At 36.6% G+C, this 27,763-nt stretch overlaps 1 protein-coding gene across 1 annotated transcript in view; it reads left to right on the forward strand.

Annotated features, from left to right (window-relative positions):
* Positions 1 to 27,763, forward strand: part of DLGAP2 (DLG associated protein 2) — a 195,721-nt gene that overhangs the window by 102,024 nt on the left and 65,934 nt on the right. Inside the window, exons 5-6 of the mRNA XM_081945749.1 lie at positions 4,206 to 4,417; positions 20,460 to 20,607. Coding sequence (XP_081801875.1) covers positions 4,206 to 4,417; positions 20,460 to 20,607 — 360 coding nt within the window. The remainder of the gene's footprint in view (positions 1 to 4,205; positions 4,418 to 20,459; positions 20,608 to 27,763) is intronic.

Below are 27,763 nucleotides of genomic sequence, written 5' to 3' on the forward strand. Positions count from 1 at the left end.
CTTCTTCCCCTCCCCCTACCTGCCACCCCTTGCTAAAGGGACGGCGGGGAAGGGAACCAGGCAGGATGCCTTTACCATTGGGGTGGGCGGTGTTTTTTTGCGCGAGGAGGAACAGGCAGGAGGGGGTGATCGCATTGCTGGCCTGCCGCTGTTTTGGGGGCAGGCTCTTTTTGCGCAGGAGGGAAGGGCGGGGTGTGGAAGTACTTTGCTTCGCCTGTCACTGTTTTTGTGGCAAGTCCTCTTTTTGCCCCGCAAGCTGTACTGGTAGGTGGTACAGTGGTAATGGCGGGGACCGGTTGCGCATGCACTTAAATAATGGGGGGCAGCTGATTTTCGCGGGAGGGCTTATTATGACGCATGCTCTGAAAAGCCCAATTGGGCTTATTAGCAGGGCATGTCTTGTTTTCGGGGAACAATGGTACTGTATTGTATTGTATTGTATTGCATTGCATTGCATTGCATTGCATTGCATTGTATTGTATTGTATTGTATTGTATTGTATTGTATTGTATGAAAATGCTTCCCTGTGCAACTGATTATATGAAACAAAGAACCAGGATTTGAGAGAAGCTGTGATTTTTATTTCCGTTTCTGGAACAAGTTATCAGAATTAAGCTATAGAGGAAAAGCTACAAACTAAAATGATACATCTTTAAGAGCCAAATTGAAATTTCACTTTAAAGAATTCTTTTTCATGCTTTCCAAATGAAAGATCTGCAGAAAGCAAGCTCCTCTTCCCCCATTAGGCCTTTATGGCATTTCCTCTGTATTTTTTCCACTTTCGGTTTAACATTCAAAGCAGACTCTGATCAGCTTTTAATCAGGTTGTAAGAAGCCTATTCTACATATCACTCTATTAGTATAAGATGTTACTTAAGCTTGCGGCAATTTTTGTTGTTGTTTTAATTGGATAAGCTCCCCCCTCCCTTTGTATCTTGTCAAAACAAATAGAGACAGACTTTCTGCATCTGTTCACCTCTGTTCTGAGATAAGCAGGATAACGTGATGATGTGATTTGTTTTGCAAACTGGCAAATTTTCTTCACCTGTACACGTTAACTCAGAATTCTGTCATTTTATGTAACATTGCTTTTTGATTCAGGAGATTGCACGCTAAAAATCAATGAGTTTCTAAATATATCAGTACAGCTGTATTTTAACCATCTTTATCATGTGCCAGAGTCCACAGACAGCCGCTGCAATATATAATTATCAAGAACAGAAACCAGTAAAATCAGTGGAAGCCATAACATTTAATTTAGTGAAATGCAGGCCACATCTGGAATTCTTGTTTTATCAAACACTCAATGTACATGTCAAGCAATTCACACTTTTTAAAGCTATTCCATTTCTTTCTCATCATCTTCTTCCACCCCCCGCCCGCCCCTCTTCAGGCAATCCTTCCAGTAAGAGTCTTATAAAACACAGTGCTGAATGTTTCTTATGAGGATTCCATAAAATAATGATTGGTGAAATGGTTTCTCTGACATTTTTGTATTATTTTGCTTTTTTCCTCCATGTACAGGTAGTTCTTGACTTACAACCATTCGTTCAAAGTTGCAAAGGCATTGAAAAAAGTGACTTGTGTCTGTTTTTTCAAACGTATCAGTGTTGCAACCTCCCCATGGGCATGTGGTCAAAATCCAGGCACTTAGCAACTGCCTGTTTTTATGACGATTGCAGTGTTGCCTGGTCACATGATCACCTTTTGAGAATTTCGGACAAGCAAAGTCGAAGGGGAATCCAGATTCACTTTACAATCACGTTACTAACTTAACATCTGCAGTGACTGTGGTCCTAAAATGGGGCAAAACTCACTTAACAACTGCCATACTTAGCAATGGAAATCTTGGATTCACTTGTGGTCGTAAGTCAAGGACTACCTATATGTATCTTCTCATGGATAGAACAATTGACCTAGGAAAAGAAAACTCTCAAAGGGGAAATGGTTCCAGCAGAGAGCAATTAGAGAGTAAAGGCTTTGTAGAAAGGCCACTTTAAGGAAGATCAAGGGAAGCTATGGTTTTTAGAGGGAGTCTTTATAGAAAAGTAGGATGCTATAAAATAATTGTCTCAATTAATTTGCAGCATCGATCCTGCTTCTTCTGCCTTGCTTCCTTTTCAGCTGTTTTGTTTGCTTCCATCACAATAATATCTTGTCAAGTGATATTGTAAGGTTATGACCATGTTGTAACTTGGGTTTTTTCTGCAAGCTCTGGGAAAGGATCTAATGTATGGTAGGTTAAATGCCTTGCATTTCGTTATTTTTGCTCTCAGTGGCCTTAGGTTCTTTCTTAATAACTTTTTCATTACTAGTTCTCAGTGTAGGTTTTTTTTAATTATGCTATTTTTGAATTTTATCTCTTTAATTACCAGAAGGGTATATAAAATGTTCTGCGTATAAGCCCCAATAAACAAACAAACAGACATCATTGTATATAACTATTTTTTTCCGGACAGGAGTGTTTGCTTCTAGTCCCTGTTGACTCCTGGTGACTATTATGATGAGTCCCAGCAGTTTTCTTGGCAAAGTTCCCCCCCCCCCCAGAAGTAGTTTACCATTGCCTCCTTCCTAGGGCCAAGAGAGTGACTGGCCTAAAGTAACCTGCCTGGCTTCATGCCTAAGGTGGGACTAGAAAAGTCTCCCGAAGTCCAGCCTTGACCATTACCCCAAGTTGCCTCTTATATCTCATTTACAACAGGAAATATTTAATACGCTGAGGAAAGGGGAAATTAGGCTCATTTACCCAAACTTACAACATTCAACTTGTGCAGTGCAAACACAGCCTCTGAAAGCATAAAGTGAAGATGTTTCTGAGCTTCGTTCTTTATTAAAAATCAAAAATACAAAATTTTCAACAGCGACTACAAAAGTTTTATGTGTATGGTTTTTATTGCATGTGTATGTTATACATATATCCAAGACTGAATGTGAGCCTTCTCCTCTACGTTACATGTCCAAAACATCCTAGTTATGAATTAAACAGTAAGACAGGACAAAGATTATGATTAAGAAACAATAGCACTGAAGGCTGAATAATATAAAGCCATGTAAAGATTTTTTTTTTGATTTTGTCTTTTTTGTCACTTTTCACTGTTCTCCTGAATCTAGGAATATATTGTTATTCATACTAATATTGTAACTGCCTTCATAATTCTATAGCTGGGTTTTGTAACCACCGATTTTAGTAATAGTTACATAACTTTCTAACATGCATGTGTGTGTGGGGGGGGGGGGTTATGCATGTTAGAAAACAGCAAGCAAGAACAAGTGTTTAACTGAGGCCAGAAGCAGTTAGAGACTACAACTAAGTATGGATTAAGGACTTGCCAAAATTCAGAGTCAAAAGCTAACTTGGAACAATTGCTCCAAGTTAGCTTTTGACTCTGAATTTTGGCAAGTCCTTAAACATTAGTTATATGCATGGACAAAGTATTGTATATAACAATATAGGTCCATGGTATATTTAACAATGTTTGATATTCTGTTGTAAAACTTCAATTTATATGGAGGTGCTATTATATGAATGATATAAATGTTTTCATTTGATTACCAAGTTGCAAATTTAGATTTCCAGAGCTAATAAATCAGGCTTATTTGGGTTTCTGCTAAATCAGTCAGGCGTTTCAGAAGTTTCTATCACAAGTTGGTCTTCTTTTCTCAGCCTGTTGTGTAGAACTAACATCATACCCCATTCTTTAGCAAGTACTTCTAGTTATCAAATGATTTTAAGATAGATATATAAGAACAGTTGTCTATCTCAGTTTCAATTTGATCAGAAATCGTCCTCTTTTAAGACATTTGAAGAATCAGGGTGATAGTTTTTCCTCATTCACTTTGACTGTATCTTTGATTTTGATTTGTGTTGGGTGAACCTAGTAATTGCTCTTTATAAATCAAGGTTTATATCTTGTGGCTAATTGTACTTTCATTACTAAATATTAAACAAACAGTGGTACACCACAAAGTGCAAAGCAAGCAATATAGATTACCGTACCATACCACATCATGATTTGGTAAACAATCTTCTGCATTTTACTCCATCAAATATCACTGGAATTTTGTACTTAGTTAATAGCTGAAGTAAAACCTAACCTTTTGGCAATGCCAAGTATTTAGTTGTTATCTGTAACAGATTGTTTAAAGGGCCCCACAGCAATGTCAGATTTATTACTGTTTTGTGCTTGTTGTAATACCTGTCCCAGGTACCTCAAGATGAATGGGGAGGTTACCCTGCTGGTGGTAAAGATGAGGAGATTCCCTGCAGAAGGATGAGAAGTGGAAGTTATATTAAAGCCATGGGAGATGAGGAAAGTGGAGATTCTGACACTAGTCCCAAAACATCACCAAAGATAGCAGTCCATCCGGAATCATTGTTAAAATCTATTGGACAAAGAGCCCTTGGTGACCACCAGAAGTAAGCCTCTCAAAGCTTTTTTCCTATTTTATTTTTGTGGGTTTCGTTTATTTCTACTATTTCTTCATCTTCTACTTCAGCTGATAATGTTCTAAAAATAATATTGGTTGGATATACACTTTCTCAGATTAAGCTGATGCTTTTTATTGCTGGCGAGAAAATAATTTCTTACTCCATAACAACTAGCCATTGCATTCCTAAGACAAAGGATGAATGTCTAGTTACTATTCAAAGTATAAAATACCTGTATGTTGATCAATTAGTTTGGAGTACTTTAAAAAATATAAAGAGATGAGGGCATAGCTACCTGACTATGTTAAAATACTATCTACTGTTCTTTGAATTGGCAGAAAAGTGTGACAGCCTTACTGCCAAACCCTATTCTGTCTCAATAATGAGGCCAGTGACCAGTGCTGTCCATGCTGTCTTAATTCAGAACGAGTTACAGAAAGTGAGTGATTGATTCCCTATCTTGTTCATTCTTCTTAAAGGGATATAAAGTGTGGATGGATCCTTAGTGTTTAGGCACCTTTCAGTTGCCTAATTATAGGTTGCAACCATAGAGACACTCCATGCTTGGGTTCCATCAGTTGGGAATTTTCTGAAAACAGGTGTCCAAAAATAGATTGGCTGACAGGGCATAAGACCGTAAGAGGGGCCAAGAGTGAAGTACTAGAGAGTGATCAGTAATGAAGCTAAGAGTCCTGAGAGACAGAATCTTTCACATCAAGTGTCTATGCACTAATGTATCTAACCATAGATATGGGGTTCACAAGGAATCTTTTGTTGCTTTGAAACCCCATATCATCATCAGCTTCTTGCTCACATCATAGAGAACAGTCCTTTGACAAGGAGAGTTTTAAGCCTCTCCCAAGGCCCTGACTGAACATCCTGTCTTCGTCTTGGAATAGAGTCAGAATATTTATTCTGTAAGACATTTGAAAGTTAGATGAAGCAACAAACCCAATTAAGTTGGTCAACCGGTTGCTGAGAATGCAAGTGAAGGAAATCCTCTCTTTGTTATGAGGGTTTCCTTGACTAGGAGAAGAGAAAATATACAATCTTAATACGTTTCTTAAGCTTTCATCATTGTTTTTCCACTTCAGTTGAAAGGCAAAGTAGACATGGTATATATATTTTACAAGGCGAAATGGAGAGATGGCTCTCCAGTTACAATTTTTTTCCCTCAGTTAATCGCACCTTTTAAATGGAAGGCAAATGTGGTCTGTCTCATAGTGTGCAGACTGATACAACTTTGTGTCTTTTAAGAAGTAAAAATCAAGAATGTATTTACAAGTCCAGCCTTCCCACAAAGAAGCTTGCCAAATACTTAGAGATTCTTCTTTTAGCTTTGCCTTGGAAAGGTCCTTCCATTTCTTAGCTGCTCATTGGGGAATACCATCAAAAGCCTTCTGATCTCTGCCTTTCATAGCCCAGGAAGCTCCTGTCAGCCACTGTATTTCTGTATCATTCATGACATTTAAAAACCATAGACTTTACTGAAGAGATAAAGTTATTCATTGTTCAAGGAGAAGCTGGGATGAATGGAAGGTATTCATACATCCACTGAAATCAACTTCTGAGGCAATTTTTTTTTGAAGACTGCCATTTTAAACGAAACAAATATTAGTCAAATTAGGCAATGCTGTTAGTCTGCTAATGAGGAAAAAACCTGTCTGTTTGGAGAAGATAAATTGTGCAGTTTCTTTGAACATCCAAGACAAGGTCGTCAACAGGAAAAATAATTACCAATTTGAAAATTGTGAATCAATTTACCACAAAGAAGTCCGATATTCATGTAACAATAGCATCAAAGAAGCTCAGTCAACTTCAGGGAAGAAGTGCATTACAGATTTGCAGTTTTAAGTTTTACAAAAGTCAAAATATTAACAGGAAAAAGGAAAAGTGTCTGAATTGATGTAATATCCCATGTGTGGCATTTTGAGAATTACATTACCTAGCACAGCAAGTAAGTTATCATAGTCTAAGAAATCAGATTACCGCTGCTACACTAAAATATTACGTTGTCTGAAAAGTGCCAGGCTTTGCTACATTGCTTCTTAAGCTATATTCTTGAATCAAGTTTTTGCTATTTGACTGTGTCTTTTACATGTGTGTGTAGAACTCCACAGAAATGTAGGACAAGCTGTAAATCTCCTGATCATGAGCTGGTGGCAGACAAGTGGTTTAGGAACTATGTCTGTTACTTGCAATCCTCACATTTATCTTTTAAACCCCTTATTTTCATTTTTAATGAAGAGGAACTTTAGGGAGTTGACCAGGTAATTGGTGAAGGAGCATTAAATTCAGGAGAAAGGATGAAGGGAAATGAGGTCCTCAACCATGTGTTTTCAGGAGGTGGGAATTATCGGCCACTCTTTATAAATAATGTTACATTTTTTGATGCTGAAGAAATCTGAATCCAATTATCAAGCATCACCTTCCCACCTATTGCCTCTAAGGCAGCTGGCTGGGGAAATCACGAATAGCCCATTTCTATGCACCCCTCAGCATAAATTGATCATCTGCTCATTGGCCACCAGCCACATTCCTCCAGAATGGATGTTAATGAAGTCTTCCATGGCCTTGGTCTGTGCCAGTCTTTTTTTCAGCTCCTCATCTTCACAAGTACCTTTACAATGTCTTTCCAATGCCTCAAATCCTTGTATTGGCCAAAACAATTGTGGCAAAAAGTAATCCTTATAAGAAATGCATGAATTGACATTGGTCCCTTCAGGGAAGAGTGTTGTGGAGAAGAATGAGCTAACTTGTGGAAAAAGCTTAGCATATTTTTCTGTTCCAAATTATTATTGTCTCCAAATACCTTGGGGAATAAAATTGGCACAGAATGCATTAATTAATACATCCTTCCTTACAAAACAAAATGCGAAGATGCTTAATTTTTCAAAATTATTATTTATACATTTTACCTTGAAAATTTGTATTAATCATTTGATCTCTAAAGAGACATTGGTACAATGAAAAGAGTTGTAATTCTTTGAAAAATAGAAATGTCAATAAAGTAAACACAGAGCAAATTTAAATGTACTCTTTTAACCAAGTCTCAATGTACGGTATTCAGTTGTTTGCATGCCTCTCTGTTAAACGTTTCATTAATTTTAAGGAAAATAAGTGATACATCTGTGTTAATCTAATAGTTCATTTTATTGGACTCAAAATCTGACCGACTATATTAGCCCAAAATTGCAAAACTTCAGATGGTCACAAGAGTGCATTGACTAGCTAGGATTTTCAATAGCTCTTTCAATAGTTGTTGTTATCCCGGATATTTACAATTCAGGTCTAGGTGGCCTAGTAAAATAGCAACTTGAGCCAACATCTTCATACCTTAAATTTTAATGAGTCAGTACTCTTCATGCAGCTGCTCTGATAGATAGTTTGTAAAATGGAGAATGTAGGAACTTTCATTCTGATGGGAACACTTGAGTTGAATCTGCTTTGCAGCATTCTAGTTGCAGTCCATAATAGCAGTTATGATAACTCATAATTCTTAGTACTGTATTTGGCTTTGAAATGTTAAAGACCAGATGCTTCTCTGAGACTGGTCAAGTCTGTTCTCTTGAGATTATATTATTGATTTTTCCATCTACAAAGGAAAAGGCTATGCAGAGAAGTATTCTCAGTCACTGCTTTTCAGCTGTAGATTTCCCTTCCAAACTATTTCTTGTTGTGTTCTTATGTTTCTCTAGAAAAGGCCAGACCTGATAGTAAATGTGTATGTATGTATGTGTGTTGTGTATGTATGTACGTTTTTGTGCTGTTATTTATCTTTTATGTTTTATGCTCCATTGTACGCCGCCCCGAGTCCTACTCGGAAAGGGAGCGGCTAATAAATCCAAATTTATTATTATTATTATTATTATTATAAATGAAGAAAGAACCAAACATTAATGGCATCTGCTGGATTGTATGATTCTTTCTTTCTATGTGACATTCTCTTTGATCTTCCTAAGATCTGTACGTATGCATGCGTGTGCCATAGAGAAAAAGTAGCAATCCTAAAGTTTTCCAGAGATAGCTGAAGAGTCAGGTGGTGCTAAAGATTGCATGAAATTAGGTTTCCAGTCCAGGGTAAATGACTTCAGTCTGGCAATCAGAGCACACTTCAGTTGCAGAGACACTGCCAAATGATAGGTCCATAAGTGGAACACTGTGGATAATATCTTGTGGTTTTACAGGCCTTAGGTTAAACAGAGACTACAATAGAACTTGAACAAGAGTTAGTAAAGGGCAAAGGGGACCCAACGGTGATAGGAGCCACTCGACGCTACGACTTCTACTCTGGTGAGTGGCTCCAACAGCTCCCAAGGACAATATCAGAGCTTTCTGTCCAGAAGCGTGCAGTGCTAGGATATTGCACAAATCCTGCAAACTCCCAAGCCTCTGATACAGGACCCGAGATTGAGGGAGACGTATAACATTCATAGGGGTAAGAAGGGATTTTGTTTGAGGAGGGTTGGTTTTTTTAAAAAAAAATCATAGTTCGCATATAGCAGATAGCTCATGTATAGTTCATTAAGTACAGAGCACCTGAAGAGTTAAAGATCACTTTCCTCTCAGCTCCTTACATTTCCTTTACTTTGGCCAGTTTGAAAATCTAAGCTTCTTGCCTTGTTAATAAATTTTTTATAACAGAAATTTTCACTGTCTGCAATCCAAGAAGAGAGCCAGAAAATATAGAATAAGAAAAGAAAACAGGGTAAAATCATTATGTTAACCGAAGGTATTCTCTCAAGCAAAGATAACTTTAATCTTTGCCATTTAATGATTTTTTTTTTGCTTGCTTCAAGAGTGGATTGTAATTTCTACAAACTAATTGACTCCCTTCTTTTATCATATAATATCCTGGAAATTTAAGTGAAGATTATTTGAGCTGTATTTCTGAGAAAGCCAGAATTTTAAGCTTTGGATTGAATAGCATGGCTGTGCAGAAAAGAGATGGCTTATTTTTCTTACATTCAAACCCAAAGTAGTTTTGAATGAATTTGAAAGAATTAAATCGTTCCAATACAGTTTACATGAATTAGAAAATGCTTAAGGTGAACAGCTTTTCTTTGTGATGTACATTTTTCCACCTATCCCTTTCTTTGTAGATGAAAACAGATCACCTCTGCCACACAATGGTTGTAAAATAGATACGGCAAGGGAAATAGCATGATCTTTTGTCTTTTTTTAAGAACAGTTCTTTCTGAATTAGTGTACACCCAAGTGTGACCTGTGTATTTTCACATCATTTTTTTAAAGATACAAGTAAAAGCTAGTGGTGGGTTCCTTCCAGTTTGGACCGGTTCAGCATGCGCAGAACAATTTATTGCACTGCACATACGGTTGCAGTGTGCATCAAGCGCGAACATCAGCAAACTGGCAGTAGTGCTGGCCGGAACCCACCCCTGGTAAAAGCTCCATCAAAGCACAGTCTTCCTGGAACCGTGGACCTCCTTTCTAAACTAAACTAGCAAATGCTTTATGAATGTTTAAAATCAAAAGGGAAGCCCGATTTGTAAAAGTTCATTTAAAAAAATCTGCTGTGTGTTTTACAAGCATGAAGATCTATTCAGACCTATTCAGTAACAATATAATTATTAAATAGAATTAACCATACAAGATAGAAGGTTGATATCCCGATTCTACAATCCTGTAGCTTGATAGGAGAATAGGAACTCAATTCTCTCATGGCCTTAAGAAATATTATTAATTAAAATAATTGCTAAACCTCTGAGATCACTTTCCCAATGAGAACCTATTAAAAAGAACAAGAAAAGGAGTGAAACTATATTTCAAACAGTAAGTAAGTGCTTATAAGTGTGTCCATCAAGCTAGGTGATTTTTCCATTCTTAACATGCTTCTAAAATTACACATGTTCAATGATATGAAAGGCATTTAAATTCCAGTGGAAAATTTAAGTGTTTTTTAATTTGATTTTGTTGACAAAATTGCTAATGTTTACACAATCAGGTGCATTTAAATATATAAATCAGGAGGCTGTACCTTCTTTAGTCTAAATTTGAATTCTAAGAGATATTAAAGAAACCTAGATATTAAATTCTAAGAGATATTGAAGAAATTTACTTCCAGAGCTTGAAATTCAGCCCTGCCTATAAAATCCTTTGACATATATTAGTTCTACTGCCATTATATTTATGAAGAGAAGGTGAATCCTTAAAAAATTTCCCTCCTTGTTTCTCCTAGCTTGATTAGCATTTATAGACTCAAAAGCCCTTTTATGGCAGCCTTACCAGAGCTGGGTTCCTACCGGTTCAGCCTGGTTCGGCCAAACTGGCAGTGGCATGTCAGCCTGGGTGGCAGAACCGGCAGTGACCCAGGCTGGACATGCCTCCAAACCGATTCCCCAGTCGCCGCTGTCACTGCCATCACCACCGCCATCTTTTTTTTTTTTTTTTGAGTTCTGCCCCTGCGCAGAACAATTTTTATTGAATTGCGCATGCATGCACACAAGCGAGGCAGCAGTAACGCTGGCCAGAACCCACCTCTAAGCCTTACCTTATATACCTTGATGAGACACACAGTGTCTCTTACATCAAGGCAAGGCTACGAACTAGGTTTTCATATTAAAACACCTAAATATCTCTTTTTACTCTCTCTCAACAGTCCCTGACTATAAATTTTTTTAAAATGTTCACCTGCCACATAAATAATATGGTTAATTCACCTCCAATATTAACCATCTTATTCCTTTAAAAAAAGAAGCAGCAAAAAATTTAAATATTAATCTTACATTAAGACCTATGTCTATTAATTTTTTTTAAAAGATGTATTTTCTCACTCTGGGATGCATTGTTTCCAAATATAAATCAAATTAGAATCATGAGAAAACTGATTAGATTTATTTGTACCTTATTCTGAAAGCAGGGTCATCTTTGATACACTTTTGGGAAGATTATACCATTTAAAGACTCCTTCCACAATAATGTGCCTCTTTTTAAATTATTTGATTTTCCAAGTATAGATGCTGTAAAACTAATAAATCCCATCTCTATATTTGGGGTATAAGAATTTGTTAGAATAACATTCATAGAACAGATTTAGAATGGAATGGAATGGAATGGAATGGAATGGAATGGAATGGAATGGAATGGAATGGAATAGAATAGAATAGAATAGAATAGAATAGAATAGAATAGAATAGAATAGAATAGAATAGAATTCTTTATTGGCCAAGTGTGATTGGACACACAAGGAATTTATCTTTGGTATATATGCTCTCAATGTACATAAAAGAAAAGATACATCCGTCAAGAATCATAAGGTACAACACTTAATGATAGTCATAGGGTACAAATAAGCAAACAGGAAACTATCAATATCAATATAAATCGTAAGAATACAAGCAACAAAGTTACAGTCATGCAGTCATAAGTGGGAGGAGATGGGTGATAGGTATGATGAGAAGATAATAGTGATAGTAATGCAGCCCTAGTGAATAGTGTGACAGTGTTGAGGGAATTACTGGAAGTACTGGAACCTCTAAGAAATGTATAAAATGTTTCAGGGTTGCCCATAAGCTTTTCCATTGTTGTTTATTAAGTTCCCAACATTGTCCTCTTACAAATATGTGAACAAAAATGTTATTAATTAACAGAAGCCAAAGAACTAGCTATACTTCATCTACTGTTGACATTAAAAACACAAATCAGTAGTGCATCATTTGGAAAATTCTATTATGAAATGCTTGATGTTTTAGGGAGATGGTATTTAACAAGCCCAAATGTATTTGACAGCTAGGTTGGTTATCCATAAATCCATTTTTTTTCTGACAATGGTTGCTCAACAATGACTCTTTGAAGTTGCATTCCATGCTGTTCCTTGAAGAAGCAAAAGGCTTCTTGTCCAATTATTTCTGTCCCAATTGGCAAGCTCCTTCATAGCGTTGTCAGTCTCTTTTTCTTGGTTGGTTGACAACATCACTTTTAGATTGGCTTTCCAGGTAAGGGCAGTTTCCAAAGTGGATTTGTCTTTCAGCAGAGAGACATTTTACATTCTTCGCTTTCAGTGATACAGATGTTCAGAATATATCATCTATACTAAGGCTTTGGGAAGCAAAAAGCCAGCTGTAGCACTGTTAAGCATGAATGTAAACTGAAGCCCAGAAATACTCGATAATATTTCTGCTTATTCTTCCTCCCCTTGACAAAGAGTCAAACGTGTTTTCAGATTCATTTTAAATATTGTGGTAGGCTATGATGTTGGAATCTATGATTCGAATTCTGAAAATCACGTAAACAGCCCCAGACAGAGTTTGAGAATATTATATATAAAAAACGGCGTGTGAATGTATCTTAATTTAGGATGCTTTTGGTGAAAAGAGAAGCTAAAATAAGATGCTGTAGTTACGGTTAGCAATCCGTCTTAGTGAGGAATGTCTACTACTGACTTACATTTTGCATAAACAGAATAAACTAGATAGGACACAATATATTGAAAGTGATCGAGATGTTTTTAGAGACATTGAGGAAAAAGCCGTGAGATTAGGTTAGCATGAGGTTAGCATTGACCTTTAAACCACAGTTAGTGTCAGCTCTCTACAATTCCTAACATTCAATCTTAACTGCATTATCCAAACATAGCCGCCAAATTTATTCTCTATTGTTTCATCGGTTTATCAAATGTTGATGATTATTTTAGAGATCTGGATTTGCAGAACAGAGAACTCCCAATTTTTGGGCTTTCATAGCATTGCTTTAAAAAAAAAGATCGTATGAGTGCATTTAGTAATTAGAGAAAAGCAAATCATTGTTTATATTTCTTAAAATTCTCCATTTGTTCTTGTATTTACATACTGCACTTTTTTGTGCGTGCGCTTCCAAGTAAGTGTTGACTTCTGATGACTACCTGCAGCAGCCTCTGTTATTTGATACTTTGATACTAATGAAACTAATGGAACTAATTTGGAATAAAAAGAATATTCTAAACTATAAAAGATATTTTTAAAAAACATAAGTCAATTGAGAATTAATCTGTCTTTTTGAGATGAACCTTGGAATCTAAACAGAAACCCACCTTCTATCAGATGGCTCTAAATGCCTAAATCATTCGTCCTTCGTCTTCCAATAGTACAAATGTTTCCCAGAGAGTAATCTAGTGATTCTGATCATATTAACATAGCTTATTCACTTAAAGCTGAACCTGGTACATCTGGGAATGCAAATGACCTGAGAGTACGTCCTATTACAAACATAAGGAAGTATAAAAATGAAAGATTAGTTAAGTTTGATATCTTGTTGCAATGTTAGCAAGAAACTTCATGATGAAGATATCGTTGTTGATGAGATGACATAGATATAAAGTTTATATCTTACCTTTTCTCCATCAGTTCAAGGTATCTTAATTGGGACTATTCCTTCATTTTATACTCATAACAACTACCCTGTCAGGAAGGGTGACCTAAGAATGACTCACCTAAAATCTTCCAATGAGTTTCCATGGCAGAAAGTTGACTGTAATATTCCTATCTTAATCAGGTTACTGCAGTGACTCTCATATGCCTATGCAGGTGGTATTGAGAGACATAATGCTTTTAATATATAGCCATTAAGTCTGTTAATGATTGGTAGCCTAATCCCATTTGATAACATAATAGTTGGTGGTAATAAGAGCAGTAAAAATTTTTATTTAACTATGTGCTAATTAAATAAATGCTCCCTTTTTATATCTCTTCCATCACTCAGTTTCATTGATGAGTCTAGTTATCAGAGGAGGAGGAAAAAAGAATTCTAATTGTGTTTTGTCCATATGATGGGTAATTTTATACATCTCTTATCATATCCACCCCACTGAATTGTATTTTCTGAATGAAAAGGCACAAAATATCATGGAATCACAATGCATTACAAGATTGGCAGTTTTATTTTCAGTTTCTTTCCTAAAAGTCACATCAAGATATTGGGCTTCATCATAATGATACAGATGGGCTGGTATTCTCATTAAGCTTTCCATGACAACTCTACAATTCTATTTTAGTCAGTCCATTATCATCCCCGATCCCATCAGCCTGTAGGTGGAGGTAGAATATTTTGTCCCCATATGCATTATCCTGACTCATCTTCTTAATATCTGTTCTCTCTGTTTGAATATGTCCACTTGGAATTCATTATTGTTCCTTTTTTTATTCCAACCACCCTGAATAATTTAGCAACTTGGTCATCTCAGTGCTCACTTCTGACTCCAGATCATGTATGAAAAACATCAACAGCACTAATCCCAATATTGATCTTTGCATCTCAGATTGAGAGAAACATCCATTTATTCCTACTCTCTGCTTTTTGTTCTTTAACCAGTTACCGATCCATAAGAGAGCTTCTTATCACATGACTGCTAACTTTGCTCAGGAGTCTTTGGTGAGGGGTTTTGTCAAAGCCTATTGAAAGTTCAAGTAAGCTATATCTTCTGGATCATCCCTATCTACATGCTTGTTGACACTGACAAAGAACTCTTAAAGGTTAGTGAGAATAGGATTTATCTTTGCAAAAGCTCTTCTTTAGCAAGATTTGTTCTAAATGCATATATTTCTTTTGTGCAGGTGTGCTTCCTTTTTATTGTCATCCTTTGCTGAGAAAACTTTCTTTTCAGTTATAACTTCCATGATAAGGCTCGTTAACTGTGCTGGTAACCACTTAGATTTGGTAGTATCTTTCCAAACTGCAGCACATATTCCAACAGAGCGTTTATTATTGTATATTTGAGAAAACTCAAAGATTATAGAAAGCACTTCTAAACTAAACTCAAATTTTATTTAACTTTTAATTTCTTTTTAAAATTTATCTCATTTACTTTCCTCTCTGAAAACAAATGTTAGTAATTTTCTACTTCACAATGTTCTATTTATATATAAGTGGCTTCTTTAAAGTGTTGTCAATAAATGCAACATACATGCCAGAGCCCCTGGAAGCACATTTCTGGCATTTCCTCTAAAGTGCTGCACATCCCTAATTTTCACCTTTATCTTTTTGGTATGTTTTTTTCTGAAAGATGCTCCTTAGTATTCCCCAGAATTCAGTTTAGCAGTGGCACATGTATGTGTTTGAATACTAATATTCTAGGCTCTTTAGGTTAAAACAGAGCTTATTCTCTATTCATTCATTCATTCATTTATACATTCGATTTCAAGGCTATCCAACTCCAAAATATTCTGAGCAGCTTATAATTTTAAAAGAATATTGTACATAATATAAAAACATCATCACCCAAACCTAAAAATAACCAAAAATCACCAGTGTCTTCACAAGTACTTTAACCCCAGGCCTGGCAACAGAGTCAAATCTTCACAGACCTAAAAAACATTTAAAGGGTGAGAACCATATGTATCTCTAAGGGGGTTGCTATTCCAGAGGGTGGCAGCATCAGCAGAGAAAGTATACCTCCTCTGTCCTACAGTATGATAATATTTCATTTTTTAAAAACCCTCTAGAACGTACTATTCTGTCCAATTGTCCTGTAGTAAGAAACATCCATTACTATCTGCACCTCTGCTTTTGGCCCCTGTTGTAGCTCCCGTTTGATCTTCAAGGATAACCCCATGTGGATCACATTGCAATAGTCCAGTTATGAGGTGACTGGGGTGTGAGTGACCTTCTGAAGAACCTCCAAGCTGCAGAAAAGGCACAACTGCATATGAGGAGGCCTGTGCAAAAGCCTTCCTAGCCAAGCTGCAATTTACTCTTCAAGAAATAATTACAGATTCAGGAGAACCCTTAAATTATAAACTAGTCTAAAATAGGGAAGTGCAATCCCTTCCAATCTCAGGTTTAAGCCTGATTCTGTTTTTCTCCATCCTTATCCAAATAGCCTTCGGACATCACATTAGTGCATTGATAGGTTCACGTGCACAGTCTGAAGTTTTATACAATTGAGTATCATCAACTGGACCCCAAATTGACAGATCTCACCTAGTAGTTGGATGTAGTTGTTAAACAAGAGGAGTGAGAAAGTCTAGTTCTGAGATACTACCCCCCCTCCAATGGAGGACTGTAGGTTTTACTTCATCTCCATCCTTAGCAACACTGATCAGAACCAATCAGGAGAAGAAGGCCAAACATTTAGCACAATACCCGCAACTCCTGAGCTCTGCATCAAGTCTACAAGGATACCATAGTTGATGGTATTGGAAAATATTGAGATCAATAAACACAATGTTGGATGCATCATCTCCATCCCAGCTCCATCAAAGGTAATTAACAATGCTATTTTGATATTGTATCCTGGCCCAAGATCTGTTTGGAATGGATCCAGATAATCCATCTTCTCCAAAACCTTTGGCAGCTGCTGTTAAACTACTTTCCCTTCGACTATAAAGGGAAATCCAGGATGAAAGGGTCTAGTGATGGCCTCTTGAAAAGGGATCATACCACTTTCTCCTTCAAGGCCAGAGGAACTCTTTTCAAGAAGCTCAATCACAACCCAATCACAGGCCATTTCTTGAGTTGCCTTGACCACCTAGAAGGAGCATGGTAGGAACAAACAAACAGATAGCCAGAGTCACGGTTCAGAGGACCATATCCATGTGATCAGGATTTACAGAATCAAACTCAGTCCCGAGAACATCATAGGACTGATGTCCCAGGCATGTGTACTTACTCAGACTCCAAGATCGTTTTTTGTCAGAAAGCATGACTATTCCACACCACTGCTCTACAGATGCTCCTCCTATCTATCTGTCTCTCCTATATACAAATGCAATAAAGCCTGAGAAATGATGTTTGCTAAGCCTCGCTTGTCCCAAATATCTCCCAGGACTTAATAGATATAAATCCCTTCTTCTCATGCTACCATTTGCTTCAGTATCTTGAGATGTCTCGTTTCTTCTTTCTAGTGTGCAGAACAATTAGCATTTCAAAGAAAGCTGAATTTTAGCATTGAAACATTTATGAAAGCTTAATTTGGTTCCCAGAAGTTAATGGCAACATGCTTAAATCATTGTTAGGATGTGCATAATCATATGTTCCAATTTAGCATCATTGTACTTTGATGACTAAGAAATGACTAAGTAAATGACCAAATAAATGAATAAATGACTAAGATTTTGATGATCCTTATACTACTGGAGCCATATTGATTCACCTCTTATAAAAATGAGCCCTTTGCTCCAAATATTATTACAACCCACATAATAAAAGAGACGGAAGGGAAATTGGAGGTCTTCTAGTCCAAGTCCCTACTCAAGCAGGAGATCCTATACCATTTTAGACAAATGGTTCTCCAGTCACTTCTTAAAAGTATTGGAGTATACCCACAACTTCTGAAGGCAAGCCGTTCTACTGATTCATTTTTCTTACTGTCAGAAAATTTCTCCTTAGTTCTAGGTTGCTTTTCTCTTAGTTTCCATCCATTGCTTCTTGTCCTGCCTTCTATTGCTTTGGAGAATAGGTTGACCCCGTTCCAGTATTGGAACACTGCTATCATGTCACCCTCTTTTAGACATAAAGGGGTGACTGTTTATCCCTTTGCAATAGGTGACTTCTAAACAAGTTTCTCTGTTCTTTGCTGATTGTCCTGTTTGTAGCCTTCATTATCCTTCTGGAAACATTACATTATTTACCAAATCCTTTGTGTTTCTTTAGGTAAGAGTCATTTAAGTATCTGGCAAGAGTTTTTTCTTATAAAACCCAAGCTCTATGTTTATTGTTTTTACCACTTCACTATGTACTATGCTAAGTGACTCCCTGGTAGCTTCCTTTCCCAGTAAAGCATCTTTCCTATTTACGTTTTCATATAGTTCTATGCATATTGCAACAGTCCACTAACTCCTGTATCTTATCTTGAGTAGATCAGATTGCACTTTATTTATGTTGCGAATTTAAGCCCAAAGAAGACTTATTTACTATTCAAGTTTTTGCCAACCTACCAAATGAATGGATATAATGAGAGTATAATCTAAGCTAACATTAATAATGTTAGGATAAACTGAGACAATTTAATTTTATTTGAATAATTCATAGTAATGTTTAATTCAGCATGCATTAGCGGTAGCACTACAATAGGTGTTAAGTGTACATTATAAAAATAAATAATTTTATCAAGACATGTTGCCTTGGTAAACGTATTGCAGCTCTCACTTTACATGACTAGCATGTGGTATGTTTCAATGCCAGATTTGGTAATTTGTTTCTCTGACATATTTAACAGGAGATTGCTATTTTTTTTTCTACCAAATTCCATTCAATATAGAATTCAGCGATACGCCATTAGTTTCTCTTTCATTCTTATTCCTATTATATGCCGAAGGGAATGTATGATTTTAATAGGGTTCAACTTTTCATTAGATCCAGGCAAATTTATTTCAGTCCTGAAAGTTGTTTTAAGTATAATATATTGAATTTCAGAGACATTTTCCATAAATATTTGCAGCACACATCATATGCTTTAGTAATGAATTAAACATGGAAATGCTAGGATTAAATAAAAGAGTAGAAAGTTATAAAACCATTTGTTGTAGTTGTCATTTGGTTGTATGTGTTACTTAAGTATTTTTCTTTTTCCCAATGTTCTTTAAAATTTTCTAGGTGTCTAAAGGCATTTTTAACTGAACATGTTTAGTATATACCATTCAAAGGAAAAGGTCTTTTACACTGACTGCTGACATTCAAAAAATGCAATAAGAAGTACTGCAAAAGTTTAACAGTTTTAGGTCAGATGGATGTCAGCAGGAAAGCCAGAAGTATTTTGACACTTAATTCTTCCATTGACAAGAATGCCCTCTAAAAGATTATTAGACCTTAGGAGGGGTCTTTTACTCTTTTGTTCTCCAATTAGCTTTTGCTAAGTTTGCTATTTTTACTGGTAAGTTTCTGTGTGAACTGGGCCCTCTACATTTTTTATGAAATTAAGAATAATAATTACCAGGCAATTTCCTAATAAATACTGGTACATTTACGTAATTATTTCCTAGAATTATTTAGTATCGAGGTTCGATACTAATATTTAGTAGGGAATGTATTTACTTATTGGCTTACTCACTTACATGCTGCTTCAGATGCAAATGTTCTCAATATATTGTTTTTCTATTATGCAAGAGATGTGTTCATTAAAGCCAGAGTTACATGCTAGCCATTAAGGGTGGCAAAAGTTAAAAGTTAACTTTTCAAGCACAGCAAATCTATATTGGATTTAAAGTATGTGCTGTTTAAATTAGTTTACAGGAAGCCATCCTTTGGGATTGCTGTAAGCATCAGCCCTGGGCCTGAGACATCTTTCTTAATGAAATGGGCAGCACAACCATCCCAGGGGATTCCACTGCAAATGAATGAGAGGGCTGAGCACAAATTAAACAGTGTTTTCAATGTAGCGGAGGCTCTACTGCACACAAAATGATCAACGCTTTTTGAAATGGAGTATAATACGAAGCCGAGAGAAAACAAGTATCTCAAATGCTAAGCATAAAGAAAGAAGGACCTAACTGGCAGATCATATTTTGGAGGGAGCTGTTCGTGTTATCTGGCTTGCAGAATAAATTTGAATTACCAGCAAGGGGCCATATATACCATTATCAGTTATTGCTGTTATAGGTTATTGTTGCAGAATTGTTGAATTATTTAACATAAACTGAATGTTATGTACTTCAAAAAACACATAGGGGAAATGATCTTTGGGGCTGTTAAGCTTTGGGGAAGATTTGTTCTAAGCCTAAAGTTTGAGTATTCCCTGACGTAGATGTCAGCAGGTTTCAAAAGAGCTTCACTGATCTGACTGTTTCAGAATTCTTAAGTCCTTGTTATGCTATTAGAGTTTATAGTAGAATTTAGGTAGGGCTGATCTAATACATGTCCTATTTTGACCAGATGGTTATTACTGACAGGGCCAAAATTTTACCTAGCAACAAAAGAGGCCAAATCCGTCAAATGTTCTTTTTCCATTGGGACAATTGTCAATGCCATGTCTACAAATACCCATTATGCAGAAATCATTTATTTTCTTTATTAAGATACGTTATATAGAACACTTTTCAGCTCTTTCAGGAATGTTTCTGTCATAGTTTTTTCCAACTTTGTTTCTATCTTTCTTTAATAGTCAGAGCTATCTGCAAGCTACAAGTGAAGTGCCTGGTGGCCATACCCTGGATCCTTCGGCAAACTACAATTCCCCTAAGTTTCGATCAAGGAATCAGAGCTATATGAGAGCAGTAAGCACACTCAGTCAGGCCAGCTGCGTTAGCCAGGTTGGATTCTTTTTCCTGTTATGCGTTTTACAATAATATTAATAATTATAGGGTTTTTTAAAGAACAAATTCAGGAGTTCGACCATGTATCCCTGGCTTATAATCAATAATTTCTACTGGTTATTTTCCTAAACTGAAAGCTTTGTTTATGTGCAATTTAATAAGATTTTGTAATGGAAACCAGAAGAGTCTCGGGCTGCTTACACACTGAAGTTTGTAAATAGTAGTTTTCAATGGTTTTACGCATACATCTAACAAGAACAGTTCATAAGTGAAAAAGTAATTCATAGATACTAATTATCTGCTCCCTTATTGTATATTGTATGGCAAATACTTTCGTTCTTTGATACTATATATGCAAAATAGCCCACTGAGTTAATACATCCTTAAGTCAGTGCTTGCATTGCACTAATAGTAATATATTATTGCAATATATTATAAGTATAAATAATTAGATTGCACTCATTGATACCTGCACTTATTTCTACAAAGTCACAAATAAATAAACAGGGTTTTTTTTGTTAACTATAAGAAAAAGCTGAATTGGAAACTTAAAGGGAATGATAGGCCTCTGGGCCCCAGTTTTGCAACCATGTTGTCTAAAATCTACCCCAATATTGGGTAGATAATTTTTGGAAATAATCCATATAGTTTCAATGGTGTAATTTTTCACTTTTTAAAGGAAACCACACATTAAAGTGGATTCATCATACCTTTGCAGGCATAAACCACATCCATTGACTTTGTTCCTAGATCCATAAGGCATTAGAAAGATCTTTCTCATCCAGGGATGCCAGCCATATTCCTCCAGTCCTTGTTTGGCTTTCAAGAGAATCGTGTTCTATAGGACAGGTCTCTGCAATCCAAAGCCACTTAATGTTAACTTTTTATGCATGTGGTTTTGGTATCCCTTTCATATTTAGGTACAAAAAGTAAATCGGAGCAAGAATTTTCCTTTTTTTCAGGGGGCGTGTTGGCCTAGTGGTTAAGACACTGGGCTGTTGACCAGAAGGTTATCAGTTCGAGATCCAGGTACACATAACTGAGTGAGTTCCAATTCTTGCCCCAGCTCCTACCAACCTAGAGTTCTAAAGCATGCAAACGCGAGTAGATAAATAGGTACCACTTCAGTGGGAAAGTAACAGCAGTCTGTTTGCCTTGGCTTATAGTCATGCTGGCCAGTTGATCTCAGAAAGATCTTTGGACAATGTTGGCTCCCTTGGTTAAGAAACGGAGATGACCACCGCCCCCCTGCAGACAGACATAACTGGACAGGAGAAACCTCTATCTTTTACCTTTTAAAAATATTTTTCAATTCATTCAATCACTTTCTTAGGAGCTGTTATAGCTGAATTCCAGCAGTGAATTCCAACAGGTCCAGTTGTGATCGCCCACCATTACTGTAGCAGGCTTAATAGTTGAAATAGATATAGTTAGGAAAATCTGAGCAGCATGGCAGAGAAGGATTCTTACTAACCTTATGCCACTCTTGTACAAGAGTCCCAGCAGCTACTGATGGTATAGAGATTATAGTTTTCATTGCTGCAAATATATTCAGAGCTGGTTTGCAGAGCCATAAAATAACAGAGCGGACTGGCTGCTGGCAATCCAGCATCACCTCTTCCTCCTTTCTTTTGCAAGGCTAAACAGAAAATGTAGCCAGCACCGTTCTAAAATCTTATGCTGCATAGAGGGACTACTTCCTTCTGCCCTCCATTTATTTATCCAAGATTTATCCAAGATTTGTTCACCCCCATCCTGGCCCTGTTTAAAGAAGCTCTTGAAACCTGGCCATTTCCCCCCAGGATGTAGGTAAGATAGACTGGGATGTTTCAGGTTTTTTTTTACTTATTTTCTCTAGGTTCTCTTTTGCTCTTATTTTGATGCTTTGATTGTACTTTGTAAGACAGAGTCATAAGAAATTGGAGCAGAAATCGATTGATGAATCACAAGTGCTCTTGAGTTATATGACCTCAGAACAATTTGGTATTATTAAATATCAGAGGAAAAGGAAGAACAGCCTGATCATTCATTTTCTATAATATTTCAATTATAGCCACTCCCACTGGCTATAATCTACATTCCCCACTTGGTCATGGTTCTGTTTTAAAAACAAGGCTAGTGTCGGATCTACAATGTAGACCAGATTAGGAAACCAAGACCCTATAGATCAGGACTACTTTGATTGTAACAACTATAGTAATAGAATCTTGCAAGTCTGAATGTAGTTTCCCCTCCCTCACTGTGTCTTCATGAGAACTAGACACGGGTTTGTCTGAGAGGTTTTCTCAAGGTATTTTCTTAGCCACTGCTCAAGCCGTACGTATCTGACTATTGCCTTGGTAGCGACTCTTCCTCCTGTGCTTCAAGGCCGTTCCCAATACCCTCTGGTATGACAAGAGAAATGCTATCTTCACATGGCATTTGGAATTTGCTAGGTATATCTTCTACCATTTCTGCAGAAGACCAAAGGAAAATACAAGCTGAGGCTAATGCAGGTTTGATAGAAACCTTCCTCAGATGTTCTCCATCTTATGCATTCTTTGTACCTCTGTAATAAAACATGCATCTATAATGCAGGAAAGGGTATTATGCCATTTTTGCTCTCCCCTTCAACAGAAAACAAAGATCCTTTCTGCTAGCAAATTGGGTTTGCAAATAAGGAAATAAGGCATTCCTCTTTACTTATAATTGTGCAAGTCCATCTTTCTTCCTTAATAAATCTTTCTTTGTTTATATCAAACAATTCAAAATAAGAATGTTTGTCTTTCCAGAGTGCCTTTAATACGATTAGAATTTATTTATTTATCAAATTTTTATGCCGCCTGAGTCCCTATGGGAGAATTGAAATAATAATTGCAAGCACTGAAAATATTTTTTTTCAGACCAAATTCATTGTGGAGGTGTCCTTATGGAGCATGACTATGTACATATTCTGTGGGGATAGACACACCTCACTGAAATTATTTAATTAACAATACAATACATGTTTGGTATCCCTCGTTCTCCATATTGGCATTGTTCTAGCAATATTACTGGGGTGAGGAGCAAAGTGTCAGCAGCTAGAACTGCTGATGGGCATAGCTGCCATTTGGGCTATGGTCAGGAAAAGAAGTGGGAGATTCAAATCTATTTAGATGTTGCTCAATTTTACATCCAGCAGTCCTATTTGATGGAAATGTTGCTCAAAATATCTAGGTTATCACAAGTGCCCTGCCCTGGTCTAGGATTTCCCTGAAAGAGGCATTTCTTGAAATATATAATAATAATAATAATAATAATAATAATAATAATAATAATAATAATAATAATAATAATAATAATAATAATAATAATAATAATAATAATAATAGATCAAGACACACCTAAAGGCATTGTAGTAGAACTCCCAGAAGAAGCTGTCGGGGAGAAAATAACAACACTATCACCAGAACCAGTTATCACTGAACCAACTGATGAACTAACTCAGAAACAAAAAGAATTGAAGGACAAGATCATGGAGCATTTTCTGCTTAATAAGGAACGGCAACGTTTACCATCATTAAAAACTGTGCCTAAGAAAATTTTGGCCCCTATCATGAAAATGGTTAATGCAGTGCTTTCAACAATTGAATCGGGATCCATCTTGGAAACGAACCAGTTAATGTACAGCGCAGCCGCAATAGTCACTAATGAACTAGGCATTAAAATCAAAGCACCTAGTTACACAACAGAAAAAGCATCAAAGCCAAAGTGGGAAATCCGATTGGAACAAAAAGTCAAAAAATTAAGGGCAGATGCTAGCAATTTGAAGAACATGCGTGAGCAACGACTTAGAAACAACAAAATTATAGATCAGCTAATCAGAAGGTATAGATTGGATACAAGAAACATCAATGAAGCTGTAGAGATTGTAAAACAGCAGATAACAGCAACAGCTAGGAAAATTGAAAGATATGAGGCACGAATCATCCAGTATAAACAAAATCAGCAATTTCGATCAGACCAACGGCGTTTTTATCAAAGTCTTAATGTGAATGATGACACCAAAAGTCAAAAACCAGAAAAGCAGGCCACAGTTGAATTCTGGAAAGAATTGTGGGAAAATGCAAAGGACTACAATAAGGAAGCAAAATGGATACATGACTTTGAGAAAAGCATTGGCAACAAACAAATGCAAGTATTAGAAATAACAACTGAGATGGTCAAAAATCGAGTAAAAAAAGTAAAGAATTGGACATCACCTGGAAAGGACCAATTACATGGTTTCTGGCTCAAATATCTGACCAGTTTACATGCAATATTGGCCAGGCAACTGAATGAGATTTTACAAAATGGCCAAATTGATGAATGGTTGACAACTGGAAAAACATACTTGATTCAGAAAGATGCAACTAAAGGAACAATACCTGAAAACTACAGACCAATAACATGCTTGCCAACAACCTTCAAATTACTCACAGGCATTATTGCAGATAACATTATGGATTATTTGGAAACAAACAACATCTTGCCAGTAGAGCAGAAAGGCAACAAAAGAAGGAGCAGGGGCACAAAAGATCAGCTCCTAATTGATAAAATGATATTAGAAAATTGTAAGAACAGAAAAACGAACTTGAATATGGTCTGGATTGATTACAAAAAGGCATTTGACTCATTGCCACATAGTTGGATCATAAAATGCTTAAAAACAACTGGCATTAGCAAAAATATTACATCCTTTACTGAAAAGGTGATGAAACAATGGAGAACCGAGTTGGCAGTAGGGAATGAGAACTACGGAATGGTTAATATCAAGCGAGGAATTTTCCAGGGTGATTCACTTTCACCTCTTCTCTTCATCATCGCGATGATCCCACTATCAGTAATCTTAAAAAAAATGAAATTAGGCTACCAAACAGCCAAAGAAGCCGAAAAAATTTCGCATTTATTATATATGGATGATTTGAAACTCTATGGAAAGTCAGAAATAGAAATCCAATCATTGACAAACACAGTCCGAGTGTTCAGCACCAATATTTCAATGAAGTTTGGCATGGAAAAATGTGCCACTGTATCCATAAAAAGGGGCAAAATCACTGCATGTGAGGGAATTGAAATGCCCAATGGCCAACTAATTAAATGCAACGAAAATGAAGCCTACAAATACTTACGCATTCTGCAGTTGGATAACATCAAGCATGGAGAAGTAAAAACTTTGTCAGGGGAGAGTACACCAACAGAGTTAGGAAAATTTTGAAATCTAAATTGAATGGTGGAAATACAATCAAGGCCATAAACACCTGGGCAATACCAGTTATAAGATACACAGCTGGTATAGTTAACTGGACACAAGCTGATTTGGACATTTTAGACCGAAAAACCAGGAAACTAATGACAATGCACTACAGTTTACATCCACGTGGTGATATTGATAGACTATACCTACCCCGGAAATCAGGTGGCAGAGGATTATTACAAGTGAAGCAAATAGTTGAAGAAGAAAAACATGCACTGGCTGATTATTTAAAAGAAAGTCAAGAACATCTATTAATCGAAGTAAAGAACAAAAATCTATTGAAGGCCCAACAGACGAAACAAGAATACAAAAAAGATGTGATAACATTAAGAATGGAGAGTTGGCAGAACAAAGCATTGCATGGCCAATTTCTGGAAAAAATAAAAGATAAAGTGGACAGTGAAAAAACTTGGTTATGGTTAACAGCAGGTACATTAAAGAAAGAAACAGAGTCACTAATCCTGGCTGCGCAAGAACAAGCTATCCGCACAAATGCCATTAAGACCAAAATCGAAAAATCCTCTGATGATGCCAAATGTAGACTTTGCAAAGAGGCTGATGAAACTGTTGACCACATACTCAGCTGCTGTAAAAAAATCGCGCAGACTGACTATAAAATGCGGCACAATTCAGTGGCACAAATGATCCACTGGAATTTGTGCAAAAATTATAACATTAAAACAGCAACAAACTGGTGGGAACATAAGCCTGAAAAAGTCGTCGAGGGTCAGATGGTCAAGATCTTGTGGGATTTTCGCATGCAAACGGATAAAATACTGGCGCATAATACACCAGACATCACACTGGTTGAGAAAAAGAAAGTTACAATCATAGACATCGCAATACCAGGTGATAGCAGGGTTGAGGAGAAGGAACATGAAAAAGTCACGAAATACCAGGACTTAAAAATTGAAATCCAACGATTATGGCACAAACCAGCAGTGGTAATTCCAGTGGTAATCGGCACACTGGGTGCTATTCCAAAAGCACTGGAATTACATTTAAAACAGTTAAAACTTGACAAAATCACCATCAGTCAAATGCAAAAAGCTGCACTGCTTGGATCTGCATGTATATTACGAAAATACGTTACGACGTCCTAGGCCCCTGGGTGGGGCCCGACTAGTAATCAATGCCAAATCCGGCGAATCAACTGGCCGCTGTGATACAATCGTATAGTAGTAGTAGTAATAATAATAATAGAAAAGCAGTATGCTTTGGTTCTCCTCATATTTCTCCCTACCTGACCTTACTGACATCGTTAAATGCAGTACCAAGAGAGAACCTACATGGCATGGGAGGAATTTCTGTTGTACTAATTCTTACTTCTTGTAGTTCCTCCTTTTGCACTTTGCATCTGATGTTGTAACATGTACTGCTCTCCAAGAAGTAGGATGCAATTCAATCCGAACTCTTAAAAGGGGCTTATTTTAAATTCATTTCTAGAAAAGTCTGGCTCCATCAGATGGTTCTCCATGATGGTCAGCTTTGCTGATGTCTAACGTTGCTCCTTAGATATATTTGAGTTTCACTCCCATTTACACCTGTAAGGTACAGAATAAACCGCATTTATTGGATTGACCATTGAACTATCTGAAAGAAATGACAGCTGGAATACATACTTTCCTGGTCATTTTCCATTTATGGTCTGGGGAAACTTCACTTAGTCATCGTTGTCCCTTATCTCTTCTGTACCAAGGAATAAAATCTCACTGTGTAGTTTAAAATACAGAATAATTTCCTATTATATCCAAATTTGAGGAAATGATTAGCCCAACCACACAAAGATCAAATTGGTTCCAGGTCAGAGTTAGCTAACTAATTATAGTTTGAACAAATTAGTGGCCTGTTTGGGGACTTAGCCTATTCAGCTTTCCTAGTTCACACAATGAACTAAAG

The sequence above is a fragment of the Natrix helvetica genome (assembly GCF_964273705.1).
Source record: "Natrix helvetica genome assembly, chromosome: 2".
NCBI lineage: Eukaryota > Metazoa > Chordata > Lepidosauria > Squamata > Natricidae > Natrix > Natrix helvetica.